The sequence below is a fragment of the Heptranchias perlo genome, chromosome 29 (assembly GCF_035084215.1).
Source record: "Heptranchias perlo isolate sHepPer1 chromosome 29, sHepPer1.hap1, whole genome shotgun sequence".
Classification (NCBI taxonomy): domain Eukaryota; kingdom Metazoa; phylum Chordata; class Chondrichthyes; order Hexanchiformes; family Hexanchidae; genus Heptranchias; species Heptranchias perlo.
The window spans coordinates 29,076,768-29,091,225 of NC_090353.1; the positions used below are offsets into that span (position 1 = coordinate 29,076,768).

The 14,458-nt window shown below is 43.5% G+C and overlaps 1 protein-coding gene across 2 annotated transcripts in view; it reads left to right on the plus strand.

Annotated features, from left to right (window-relative positions):
* Positions 1–14,458, plus strand: part of LOC137299552 (transducin-like enhancer protein 4) — a 135,261-nt gene that overhangs the window by 91,068 nt on the left and 29,735 nt on the right. Inside the window, exons 9-13 of one of the 2 annotated variants that reach the window (XM_067968370.1) lie at positions 1,181–1,285; positions 6,184–6,237; positions 9,176–9,331; positions 11,212–11,341; positions 12,259–12,434. In XM_067968370.1, coding sequence (XP_067824471.1) covers positions 1,181–1,285; positions 6,184–6,237; positions 9,176–9,331; positions 11,212–11,341; positions 12,259–12,434 — 621 coding nt within the window. The remainder of the gene's footprint in view (positions 1–1,180; positions 1,286–6,183; positions 6,238–9,175; positions 9,332–11,211; positions 11,342–12,258; positions 12,435–14,458) is intronic. The other variant, XM_067968371.1, reaches the window with a different exon arrangement.

Here is a 14,458-nt window from a genome sequence, read left to right on the forward strand (position 1 = left end):
CTTCTCCCCCTCTCTTTGACCAAGCTCCTGTCCTAACATCTCCTTACATGGCTCAGTGTGAAATTTTTGTTTGATAACGCTCCTGTGAAGCGCCTTGGGCCATTTTACTACGTTAAAGGTGCTATATAAATGCAAGTTGTTGTTGTGATACCCCAGTGGCTCAGTTGGTTTATGCACTGCTTGGTAAGGAACTAAGGCCTACAAACCAGAAAGGTCCCAAGCTTGTTAGCTTAGCTCAGATTGGTAGCATGCTTGCCTCTGGATCAGAAGGTTATGGGTTTGAGCTACACACCAGAACTTGAGCTCATGATTTAGGTTGCTACTGCAGTGCTGCGTTGCTACAGGAGCCGTCATTTGGTTGGGTCCATTTGCCTCTCCGGGTGGATATTAAAAATCCCAAGGCACGCTCCAAAGAAGAGTTGGGAATTTACACTTTCCTGGCCCTCACATTCATTCCTCAACCAACACTTCCAAAAATGGATTGACCGGTCAGTTAGTCAGGGTTCAGCTTGTGATTGTTTTCTAGGGATTCTTGCTGGGACGTGTATGTGCAAGGACATTGGGTGAGAGCAGAGTCAGTCTCTGTTGTGATGCCTCCCATAGTTGGATAACGTAACACTCGGGGCTAGATTTTTCTGCCCACTTATAGCCGATGAGCTGAAAATCTAGCCCAGGCAAACTATATCTATATGTGAGGAGTTATTATGGTCTGTAATGAACTGCCTGAAAGGGTGGTGGAAGCAGATTCAATTGTAACTTTCAAAAGGGAATTGGATAAATACTTGAAGGGGAGAAAATTGCAGGGATTATGGGGAAAGAGTAGGGGAGTGCTCTTTCAAAGAGCCAGCACAGGTTTGATAGGCCAAATGGCCGCCTTCTGTGCTGTAAGATTCTATGAGAGGAAAACAATTGGAAGAGGCAGGGAAAGTTTCTAAGTCACTTGGGTGAAATTACAAATCGATTTCTTTTTGAAATGTTCCACTTGCAATTCCTTTAAAACTTACCGAATCGTTTCCTGCACAGCACCGAAAGGGCGTGCGCATTTTTCAGCTACCTGCTGTTTGAAGCGCTGAAGGAATCCTTGACTTTAATTTGTTGCCTGCATAAATCGCAGCCTGAGTTTGTGCAGAATGCTTTTAATTCCCCCGAATGTTTAAACCGGAATTCGTTGCCTTTGCAGAGTTCCGTGCACTCGTCCAATGGGGACAAACCGAGAAACTCCACGGAATATCCCAACCATCTCAAGAAGAAGAAGACTGAGGAGCGGGATTCGGTGAATGACTATGTAGGTCTAGTGTTTGGTATTTTGGGTCTTTCTCCAACCCTGCTGCCTTTCCACCCCCTCCCCAAAGAATGAATAGAATGATGCTCTATCCTATTTAAATGTACCGATCCACTCACCACTTTCTCAATGTTATATGCGGTCTAAGGAGTGAATGATAACATTTCCTTTTGTTCCTTCCTCCCTCTCCTATCCCCAACCCCCAATCCCACATCACCTCAGGTTACCAGAGGGTCATGAGTATTAGAATTTATTTTCCTACACTAATGTTACCTTAATCGAACTGGGAGCAGTGAGATCAGTGTTCGATCCAGCAGCGTGCTAACTATCCAATGATCAGTTTACATTCCATCCCAACACTGTAAGAAGGATCTCAGCTATTCATAGCAGTTGAACAGCTTGCCGGTGTATAATCAAAATGTTGGTGCAATATTGATCTGTCATGTTTAATAAGGTAAATATATTGCCTTCAGCATGATTTGAAAGTAAATCTCATGACAACATTGCTGCACAAACTTTTTTTTTCACTGAACTGATTAGACGCAGGAATGTGACTCAGTGATCTGATGACTGGAAAATAATTTCACGTGATATCGGGAAGCCCATTAACCACCAGTTTTTCATGTTGTCCGTTGACGACTGGTTCAGTACAATCTATTCACTGTCCATCTCCTTCAGCTTTTCTTATTTTGTCGGGATGTTAAAAAACATGGAAACAAAATAGAGAGGATCATTCAATCCTGTTTTCTTACACTGAATTTAGGCCCCTCCGGTGGGCTGATTTTACATAGTCCCATTTTCTGCCTTTGCCCCATGCCCCTGTTGCTTTGACTTTGATTATTTTGTTGCGTACTTGAACCCTGTTACCGGGAAATGGCAATAATGCCTGTTATTTGGTCGAACTTTTCTAGACCCCCTTTTGTCTCTCTGTTTAGCCAAATGGTTGAATAATTGCCAATTTGTATCTTGTTTTCATTTATGCCAATTTTTGTTTTGCGAAAGCAAAACTGTTCTTTAAAGGGAACTTAATTTATGACCCTCAAAAAAAAAAAAAAAAATTACATTTGTGCCTTCCCTTGATGTCCAACAGCTGTCTGGTGACCTCAGCTAAGACTGTGTGTGTCTGTGTGATACTTATATTCAGATAGATAGAACGAGAGATAGATATTTAAAGAGATAGAGACAGATAAATATTGATAGAGATAGATATTTATAGAGAGAGAGAGAATGGATTGAGACATGTTGGGTAAGGACTGAACCAGGCAAGTTGCAGTTCCCATTAAAGTCCAAATGCACAGCAGCCCTCCCTGTCTAGACTCTGAAATGAATAACAGCCACCTGGATGCGGTATTGAATCGAATGTGTACCTGGGCAAGGAGTCAACTCCCCTTGCGGGAGGATGCAAGAAAATTGGAAAAATAAATATTGTGAGCCATCCCTTTAAATAATTCTGGATCTGAACACACACAAAATAAGAAATTGAAATTTAATGAGCGGTGCTCTTTTATTGCTCCACCAGATTCATAGGCCTTTGTTGACACTCTCACATTCTAGTAAAAGGATTGTGTAAGAGAGCAGCCCAGTGTTCCTCTAGTACACCTTTCTTCCTCTACAGCAGCTTTATTATGTTTAAAGAGATGTCTGTGCCAATGACTGGCTTTTTGAAAAAAAAACAAATAAAAAAGTAACCTTCCCATCAACTGGCAAACGTACTCTGTGGTTACCACTGGCTGTGCGAGACCCACACTTCTGGAATCAGCACTACTCCCCCAGTAAACCTGGCATGGAAGCCACTTTCAGTAACGGGGCTGTGACTGTGGGGTGGGACCAGCGTCCCAGCACAGTGTGGAGCACCGTGTCACGGGCTCTTGATTGCCGTGACCTTAGAAGAGCATTTCTCTAATGCAGTGGTTGAATCCATTTTTAAATAGGCCTGATCTGTGTCTGAACTTGTCTGTATCGGTTGTGCAGGAGCAGAATGCTTCCCGCTCGATGTTGCTTCAGCTGTGTAGTAGAAAGGTGACCTCATCACATATCTGCTTTTACAGACTAGTCGAGTTTGGAGAAAGGGGCGTGAGAAACCTGCAGCTGAGGTTAGAGTAAAAAAAAAAACACATTTAAAAGTGAAATGGTGTAATGTATTTACTTGCAGTATGATAATTGTGCTGCTGATGAATACGAACTCTACTGTGTGGTTATCCGGCTCTAAGTAAATAGTTCTGCGCTGCCATCTTGTGAGTAACGTCAGCTCCACTGAAAAGCTTGATTCATCGATCACAGATGGGAAATTTATAAATGTAGTACTTTTCACTATTTTGTTAAAAATTTGCTTTAGTGCTTCACTTTGCAAGCCGCCATTTTAATTCTCTCTTTAACATTATTCTCGGTGCTGATGCAAGCTCAGGTTTCTGTGTGGCATGTTTTAATGCAACAGGTCAACTAAGTGTCTGGAAGCTTGCAGAGAAGTGCCACAGTATCACTGTTCATTGTCTGAGCATTGCAATTTCCCATTAATTACGGTTTCCTTGCTACTCCTGCAAAGGGAGCTGTTGAACCCCTCGATAAGGTGAATAACTTTCCTGTTCGCCAACTCATAACAACATTGCATGTAGTTTGCTGCCTGTCTTGCCATGCTCACCTCGGCATTCCAAATGTCAGCATGGAAGGCCAATTGGCCCATGACCAACAACACAGCTCTGCTCCAGTCACATATTCCTGCTCTGTCCCCACCTTCTTCAAGTGTTTACCTCATTCCTTTCCAACTTCAATAACCACTTGTGGTTTTAAAAAAAAAAATTCCACATCCTAATAACCCTTTGGGTGAAGAAATTCTTTTCTAGCCTTTCCTCTTTCCCAACCTCTCACCGCTTCTATTACTAATCCTGTGTGTGCACCCAGTGTTATTGATTTACTAGAGAAATAAAATCTTTCACTGTTTACCTTCACAAATCCTTTCCTCTTTTTGAACATGTAAATTCCATGCTCTCCTTCCCAACCTCTCTGCCTCAGTGAGTACAACCCAAGGTATTTCTTTCATCGGAATTAAATTGCCTGATCTCCGTCGTCATCCTAGGTTCTTAAAGTGCAGACTAGTTCACTGCAGCGTTTTGTTAAAATAGAGAATATTTTATCTCTCTTTCCAATTGTAGATGTAAAAACTAACCAGTAGTGCTGTAGCATGTATTTTAATGCACTGATAGATTTTATTGTACGTTTTTGCAGCTCACCCACAATTATTAAAAACCCCTTTCAAATTTAAAGGGGTGGTTCAGTGCCCTTTCACCTCAGGAAGTTGTTCTTGATTCCAGCCCAGCCTGGTATGATGCGCCAGAGGGCACTGTAAAATGAGTTTAGAACATTCTGACCTGATTCCCCAGTGGGTATGGAGCAACAGTATCAAACTGCCCATACCTTTGGCTCAAAATTAGCCACCTTGATCAAAGAGGGCACAAGCCTGGCTGGTGTGAGAAGATGATTAAACTAGTACATGTGCATCAGAGAGTGCTCTTCTGTGGCTGGGCCTAAGGCAAGTTGGGGTGGAGGGGAAGGAGTGCTAGTCTGTGTCAGGGTGACCTGATCATGCTTGATTCAGGTGATGTTAAGGTGGAAAGTAGCAGTGCCGTGCAGAGCTTCGATTCCCGGTAAACAAAAAAAGATGCTGATCAGTCAAAGTGGCAGTAGTGGGCTAAAATTGGCCTCTGCCTCAGGATTAGGGAAATTATCCAGGGGTTCCTGCTATACAGTGACCCCACCCTGTGGCTGCCCTTGCCCTGTGTATAAATGCACAGGTTTTGGATTGGGCTCATTTGTGTTGCCCCCTCTGGTTGGTTAGCCAGGTGATATTTGTTGTCCTGGCATGTGCATGAAAAATAGCTACATGGACATCTTACAGGTGGGCTGTTCACTAGAGAGGAGAAAGAATTGGGGTGAGTGGAGAAAGGACATTCAGTATAGCATTGCTGAAGTCGTTGTAAATTGTGCATGACCCCATATATCTGTACACTTCCATTAAAAGGTGTTGATACTGATGTTGATGAGTAGCTGACTGCTGGCAGGAAGAGCACATACTGGTCATCTGGCATTTATAGAGGTTGTACATTATGCCAACTATAGCCAAGTTGGCATGGGAGAGACTAATAAATAAATTCCATTGATAGGTTAGAAGTTTTTTGATGGTTGCAGATGGGTTCCCATTTCCCCCCTCTTTTATCCCCTCTCCCATGTATTTCTTTCCTCCTTTTGCACTGCAGTGATAATTACTTGGGTTGTATGTGGTTGAGCTGCTAATTTGTACAAGTTAGGTGCCTTTGTGCAGCTGCACATTCTTTCTATCTGTTCCGACAACTGCCCCAGCAGTTAGAACATCCATACTTTAATAACGTCTTTTTCCTTCACCACCGCCCACCCTTTTTCCATCCCTCTTTCTGAAAGTATTATTCCATATATGGTTACAGTTCCACAACTAACATTAGCATCCACTAAGTGGCCATTCTTGTCTGAGCAAAGACTGTGGTCAGCTGGCTAATTGATCAAGGGGACCATCGCAGCTGAGTAGGATCCATCTCCTTCCCTAATGTCCATAACATGCATTTTAAGGTTGAGTAACTAGATGGCAACCAAAAGTGGGACAGCACTCCTTGGGCCAGGCAGCAAGCCTGGGGCCTTCCTGGCTTCTATGGCTGAGTGCCACACAAGTGGCTTACTTACCCACTTGGTTTAAATATAACCATTGTACTGTGTGCTCACGATGAAAGGAGACTGAGGTTGAGTATTGATGTATTTTGTGTTGGACTGTGCGCTGAAAGTTAATTGATCGCTCCGTGATTGAAATGGCAGGAACATGAGCCAAAAACATCCTAAAGGCATTTAACACTCTTTTTTTTCCCCCCTTTTTTAAACAGGACAGTGATGAAGATAAGAGTGATGATAATCTTGTAGTTGATGTTTCCAACGAGGTCAGTACAATATAGTTAAATGTTTGTAAACCAAGTCTGATCATTTGGACTTGGTCAAAGCTTCGTCACGTTGTTGTCGACCACCTGTCCTTCATCTTTAATATAAATTTTAAAACTGTGTCATGCTCTGGCATCACACTTTGTTGAGTGACTCCAATTGTGTGTTGGTAAAACGGTGATAAATCAGAATTCTTAACTATAAGCAATGAAGAAAATTTACCAATAAAAACAAACTCCAATCATCAAAGTATTTTGACTGAAATTTTTTCCCTTTTAGTCTGCCAACTATTAACACAGGTTAAAGTACAATTTACAACCCAACAAACATAAAAGCTTTGACATTTTTCACTTTTTTAATATCTTACTCATAAAATTGCCTAGTTTCTGCAGGAAATGCTTTTAATAAAGCCTAACCTTTGTCAAATTGGCTCCAGGGAGACTGTCTGCCCTTCTGGTGCAGCCAACTTCTCGCTTCCCCCTGATGCAGCTCTGAGCAATACCACAATCACACGTGCTGCCCTACTCCGCCCAACCAAGTCCTTTCCAGGCCTGGCCCAACGCAAAATGCCATTTCCTGTCCCCGGCCTCTTGCGCTCCATTCCTAGCCCAGCCCACCATCACCCGACTCTTTCCTGACATCTTGGGCTCATTGCCGGCTCAAAGCCAGTTTCTGTTCTACCTGCTCGTCGCACTGCATTTGCTGACTGTTTGCAGCTACAGTTGGCATTAAAAGCCCACGTGTATCACCGAATACTGGCTTTGGGTCGAGAACAAGTTGACGACATAAGCCAGTGTGGCTCAGAACAAGACTGCAAAATGGGGGTTTGGCAGAAGACGGTGCTTTTCAACTGCCCCCCTCGAGTGCTTCCGAACACTCTGACCCCTCCCCAGGAATCTTCCAAGGAGCCAGATCGCACTTGCCATCTCTCCTCCTCCAAACCCCCGAACCCATCGCACCATAAAACCGTAGGAGTGCTACCAAAGTCCTCTTTATTTCTTCTCCCTCTTCCCTGTAGCCATGCTCCTAAACAGCAGGTGTAAAGCCTGGTATCTTAAGTCTGGTACAATTTATCTACCCACTCGCTGTACATTCTGGGCTTTTAAATAAAGGTAAGAAATAAAAATTGAGTACATAGGTAAAGGAACATTACACAATAATAAAGGCCACATGTTTTCAGTTTTCGCTGAAAAATGGACAAAATCACATCATTCGATCTGCATAATAGCATTTAAAAGATTCTAGAATACCATGGAATTATAACTTGTGTTTCAGGAACAGTCAGCATGGATTAGTTAAGTGCAGATCATGCTTGACTAACTTAATTGAGTTGTTGCTGGAAATCAGAATGTAGTGCCTGGTGGATATATGGATTTTCAGAAGAGGTTTGATAAGTTGTCACTTAGGAGAGACGTGTTATGAAAATTAAAGCACATGGTATTAAAGGAAATGCAGCCACGTAGACAGAGAGCTGGCTCGGGGGACAGAAAGCAAAGAGTAAGGAGTAAATTGATGTATTTAGGTTTGGCAGATTGTGGCCAGTGTTGTGCCCCAGGAATTTATGCTGGGACTTCTTCTTGTTTTCCATTTATATAAATGATTTACATATAGGCACAAGAACAATGTTGTTGAAGTTTTCTGATGACAGTGAATTAGGGGCCATGCCAAACTGAGAGGACCTGTTCTATCTTACAAAGAACCTCAATTGCCATTTTATGTCATAGGACCCCGATTTGCATATTAAAAGGGGCCTACCGCTTGAAACAGGCAGGTGTTGTGTTAGGGTTAACCTACCGACTCCATTTTGAGGCCGTTACCACCAAGTTAAAATGGACCTGAATGTGTGTTACTTGGTGTATAACGTTATAGAACAGCGCATCATCTGACTCAGTGTCAGCAATCCTACAGGGGATCTGCTCAATAAACACACGAGGGAGAAAGGAATGGAAGGTTATGCTGGTAGGGTTAGATGAAGAAGGGTGTGGACCAGTTGGGCCGAAAGGCCTGTTTCTGTGCTGTACATTCTATGTAATAGACCACCGGCAGGTTCTGGGAAAATTTCAGTCTCCCTGGGCCATGCTTTTTTTTCAGTTCCCACACCCTGAGGTTGGCCAAATGCCAATATCACAATAATTTTCCTTTTCATAGTTAAATTTTGCTAAATTTCAGTTGTAGGGTTGACGGCTTGCTTTTAGAGGGGGTTTACATTTCTGCAGAATGAACTGAGAAAGTCAACCCTTCATAACTCGTAAAGCCAAATGGAGTCTAGCCCAGCTGAAGATGGTGGTTCTTTTGGTCTTGATCCAAAGACTGTCATGGCGATACATGCTTGCCAGCAGTTGTTTGTCTCTAGTATTGATGGAAGCATAACTTAAAAGCACAACCCTTGGCAGTGGGTCTTCACTTTGTCTGGAGGCTGTACCTAATAAGCGTAATGAACATGTGAAACTATGTACAGACCTGAATGACGAGCAGCTGCAATTCTCCTGTTGCTGAAGCGAGGGGAAGACACGGTTACTGTCAAAAATGAGAAAGCCCCTCCAATTTCTTGCCCTTCACTCCCTGGGCCGAAGAGACACTGACTTGTGCTGGGACTTGTTTCCATGCATGCCCTGTTCCCTCTGAGAAATGACGTGAATGTAGATGATGAGTTCAACCACAGAGAGCATCACAGCAGAACTGCATCCTCTCCTTAACCAAAGTCCCCATTATAGGTACTTTTTATCGGGGGTTCAGGAGTAGGATTCCGTCTATGTCTATTATTTTTCCCTTTTTACCCTACCCCAAAGTCCACACGCACTGAGATCAATTGTAGCATTCTTATCACTGGCCCAGCTAAGATCAGCTAACTCAGTACAGACCGGAGATCGAGAGTGTTTTTTGAATCGGACATTCGTGCGTTCTTACCCTGGACTAATGACATGGTGTTGCATGTTGCAGGAACCTTCATCTCCTCACAGCAGCCCTTCCCAAGCAGCGCATGAAAATGGATTAGACAAACTTCACGTGAGGAGGAAGAACCAAGTGAATAGTCCCACATCCTTGGTTTCCACTAGTAGCACTCCTCCTCCTCTAAAAAGTAAAGAACCAGTTGTGGTAAGTATTTCTTCCCCTTTCTATTATCTCCTAATATCTGGGTGGCTGAATTATAATGACCACATGTTCACCTGAAATGCATTATCAGTTCAACTTCAAACCTTTTGGTGTGTTTTCAAATAAAGTCAGGCATGTGGTTGTTTTTACTCTGCCACTGTCACTACTAGTCTACAGAAACCAGATTTAACAGCAAAAACACTGGGAGCTGACTCTCCGAATCCAACTATAAAAAAGACACGCTTATGCTATTTTTATTTCTAAAGCTGGTTTTGAAATTTCTATTTGATGTGGGCAACGCTGGCAAAATTGCATTTATTGCCCATCCTTAGGTGCCCGCAGAAGGCGGTGGTGGGTCTTCTCCTTGAATTGTTGCAGTCCTTGTGATGGTGCTCCCATATGGCATTAGGTGGGGAATTCCCGGATTTTGACCCAGCAGCAATGATATAAGTCCAAGTCAGGTTAGACATGGTCATTACTGGGCACTTATGGGGTGTGATTATTACCTGCCACATGTCAGCTCAAGCCTGGGTGTTGTCCAGGCTGGCATGGGTTACTCCATTATCAGGAGTTGTGAATCAGAGAAGCTGAACACTGTAGAATTGTCAGCAAACAGCCCCACTCCTGACCACCTGATAGAGGGAAGGTCATTGATGAATTCCTGATGCTTGGGAGGAACTCCTGTAGCGATGTCTTGGGGCTGTGATGATTACCCGCTGACAATCCAAACCACCTTCCTCTGTCAAGTATAATGTTAGCCAGTGGAGGGCTTTCCCCTTGACCTTCACTGGCCTCCGTTTTGCTGGGACTCTTTAGTGCCTTGCCTGATGGAATTCTGCCTTGATGTCGAGGGCAGCTACTCTCTCCTCTCCTCTGGCATTCAGCTCTTGTGTCCACGTCTGGACCAAGGCGAGGTCAGGAGCTGAGTGGTTTTGGCAGAACCTGAACAGAGCATTGGGTAGCAGGTTATTGATGAATGTCATTTGACACTATTGATTACTTCTTCCGTCACTTTGCCTCCGTTACTGTTAGGTTCTAACTACATTCCTAGTTATAGCACTCTTGCCTAAGCGAGAAAGTTCTGGGTTTATGCCCTGCTGTGGACTTGAGCAGATAATCTAGGCTGACCCTTCCAGTGTAGTACTGAGGGACTGCTGCATTGTCTGAGGTGCCATCTTTCAGATGAGACATTGAATCGAGGCACCGTCTGCCTTAACACGAGCAAGGAGTTCGGATGTTCTGGTCAACATTCCTCTTTCAACTGATTCCCAACTGATCAACTGATTATCCATCTCACTTGCTGTTAGTGAGACTTTGCTGTGTGCAAACTGGCTGCCGTGTTTGCCTATTCAACAACAGTAACTTGAGCACAAAATCCAGGCTGACACTCCCAGTGCAGTACTGAGGGAGTGCTGCACTGTCAGAGGTGCAGTCTTTTGGATGAGACTTTAAACCGAGGCCCCGTCTGCACTCTCAAGTGGACGTAAAAGATCCCATGGCGCTCTTTCGAAGAAGAGCAGGGGACTCCTCCCAATATTTATCCCTCAACCAACATTTTTTTTTAAAAAACAGATTATCTGGTCATTTATCTCATTGCTGTTTGTGGGACCTTGCTGTGCGCAAATTGGCTGCCATGTTTCCTACATTCCAATAGTGACTACACTTCAAAAGCACTTCATTGGCTGTAAAGTGCTTTGGGAAGCCCTGAAGTCGTGAAAGGCGCTATATAAATGCAAGTCTTTTCTTTCTTTACACTTCAATTAAACGTAATTCATTGGATGGGAAGCAATTTGTGATGTGCCGAGGACATGATTACCTGCGAAATAAATACAAGCTTCAGTTTAAAAACTGTCACTAACTACTATTTGTGTTCTTGATGGCAGAACGAGAAATCCAGCACACCTGGTCTTAAGTCCAATATACCAGCATCACGGAGCGATTCTGCAACCCCCGGCACTAGTGGCACATCACAGCTCTGTTCAGCTTCTGGCAAAGCGGGGGCTGATCCTCTAGGTAATCTGCACTTCCTGATCTGAACTTTTTATTGTTAAATAACAAGCATGATAATATTAATTCTGATATATTTAGCAGTAGTTCTATTTCCACAAATGAACCTAATAATAAAAAAAAATTGTTTTTAGTAAGGGCGTACAGTCTAAGAGCTCCCAATTATGTTTGGAGGCCTTGTCGAGCCCCTTGTATCTGCTGTCAAGAGGGCTTGAGGTTGGGCACCCTGCCTCCAGAACTTTGCCCTTTTTGACCAGTTTGTGAGTCCAATGGACCCCTGTTTGATATCCATCTCTCCTTTGCCTGACTATTGTACCTTCCAACATGGAAATCAGGAGCTAAGTGAAGTGGGGAATTGAACCAGCATCACCCCACACGGGGGTTCTACAAAGCTGCCCACAGACCTGCTTGTGAAGAGAAAGTTCTTCCCCTCCAAGCTCATTCAATACTGTTAAACAGGTACATATAATCTCTATACTCATCATAGAATCACAGCACAGAAGGAGGCCATTTGGCCCATCATGCCTGTGCCAGCTCTTTGAAAGAGTTATCCAATTAGTCCCACCCCTCTGCTCTATAGAACCATGTAATTGCTATAAACATTACTCCTCCATTGCGCAGTTCTTGCTGCATAACTCCGCTTTGTGTCGTGGCTAGTGGTGTGGTGATGGGGGGGGGGGTGGGGGGAATCTGCTTTGTTTCAAACAGTCCTCCAAAAGATTGACCATTAAATTGAATTAGATTAGATTTGTAGAGAATGGGTAATTGCTTTTTTGTTATAGTCCGATAGTGCTGTAGAAAACGCATTTGTGTAATTTGCTGTTGAGTTAATGTTCTGCAGAAAGAAATCAGATATCTCCACAGATTGTGCGCTTGGATGAAGCAACTTGTGCAGAACTAATTTTCCATTTTCTCTTTTTTAGCTTTAGGCTTAAAAACGCCCCTGTCCGTACAGGGTACTTTCCCCGTCCCGTTTGGGATGGTCCACACTGCGGTAAACGGTGGGATTGCTGGTGCCAATGCCTATGCGGGCTTACACTTTGCTTCCCCTCAACTCAATGGTGGAGCCTCAGGCGCCACGTTTGGACGCTCATCTGTGGTAAGCTGTGCATTTTTGTTGTACTGTCTGGGTTTTTTTTTAAAAAGAAAAACAGCAGTTCTTAAAAGACGAAGTTCAGAACCTGGAACCACGAGAAGGGAGGGGCAAGATTAACGTCAGAGTATTGTTTGCCCGTTAAATGTTTTGTGAAGTTTGTACCCATTGAGGTAAGGAATGCTCATTCTAGGGACTGGAACGTTCCACTTTGGACACCAGTGTCACCATTAATTGCCCCCAGGTTAAGTATGGCCTGATTCGATGCAGAGTGAAGCATTTCCCAGTCTGCTCTCGCAATGTGTTTCGACCCCAGCCTCAGAAGAGCGCCTCCTGCTGTAGAAGTGTCCGACATGTGGCTCCCAAGCCCTGGTAATCTGACCTTCAAAGTGCAGTCAAATGGGTCCCATTTTTGCTTCTACTTCTTTCTTGCTGATTTACCCTGTTGGAATTTTGAGTCTGGAGATTTGGAAGGGACTGTTCTTAGTGCTGTTGCCTCATTGGCTGATACTAACAGATCTTGGTTTTCTGATTTATCAGCAAACGTCAAGATATTCAAATTAGTGGGAGCCTGGATTCAAACTTTATATGGAGCCCCCTGAGGTTCTGTGCTATGCACCTTTGTGGCTCACAAAGGAGAAAGCTCCAACACTCCAGATCTACTGCATTAGTGTAACATTTTTTTCATTTCCTTCACCAGCCATCCTGTGGCCTCTGAGTGAGATTGCCAATTAATTCCAAATTCAAAGCAGTTTTATTCTCTGGGCCTCCCATCACTTGGGAGCGGAGACTGCCCCAGCACATTTCATGAAAGACCTTGATTTATGTTTGTTTTTTTTGAACTGAATGATTCCTCATCATATATGGGATTAAAATTGGATTCTTGAACACTACTCTGCTTCTGTGTATGTGCCTGAAATATTTACCAACTGAGCTATTTAAACTATTGGGAGTCTTACTCAATACACAGGAGACCTCTGTGTATTATACTTAGTCCCCTTTAGAAATAGCTCTAAATAGCAGTACATGGTTTGGGGAGGGCATTAAACGCTGACTTGGGAACCCCAATAATTAATTCAATCTTATTTTCACAAACTTTTCCCATGTGCCTGGGTCTGCCTTTGAATGGGAAGCCAAGTGTCTCGTTTTCAAATCCAGACCAGACAGCGTTCCAATTGCTGAGCATTTAATAGTTGTGGGTTTCGGCAGAGTTCATTCCCTAAAAGAAACTTAAGTCAGCATCAAGTCTTGGTGACTTGTGCATTGTGTCAAAACAAAACAGTGCCGAGCAAAGTTCAGAACCTGGAAATAGGAACATAGGAACAGGAGTAGGCCATTCAGCCCCTCGTGCCTGCTCTGCCATTCGATAAGATCATGGCTGATCTGTGATCTAGCTCCATATACCTGCCTTTGGCCCATATCCCTTAACAGCTTTGGTTGCCAAAAAGCTATCTATCTCACATTTAAATTTAGCAATTGAGCTAGTATCAATTGCCGTTTGCGGAAGAGAGTTCCAAACTTCTACCACCCTTTTGTGTGTAGAAAATATATTGAGTCCTCAGTTACAACAATAACAACCTGCATTTATATGGTGCTTTTAACGTAGTAAAACATCCCAAGCTGCTTTACAGGAGCGTTATCAAACAAAATTTGACACCAGGCCATGTAAAGAAATATTAGGACAGGTAGGAAGGTCTTAAGGAGCATCTTAAAGGAGGAGAGCAAGGTGGAGAAGTTTAGGGAGGCCATGTAGGGATTTGAAAACAAGGATGAGAATTTTAAAATTGAGGCGTTGCCAGACCGAGAGCCACAGGTGAGAAGTGAACGGGACTTGGTGCGAGTTAGGAAATGGGCAGCAGAGTTTTGGATGAGCTCAAGTTTACGGAGGGTGCAAGATGGGAGGCCAGCCAGGAGAGCATTGGAATAGTTGAGCCCACGAGAAGGAAGGGGGAGAGGAAGATTAACGTCAAACGATTATTTACCTATGAATGTTTGTTTTATTGTGAATTTTGTTGAGGTAAAATGGAGAA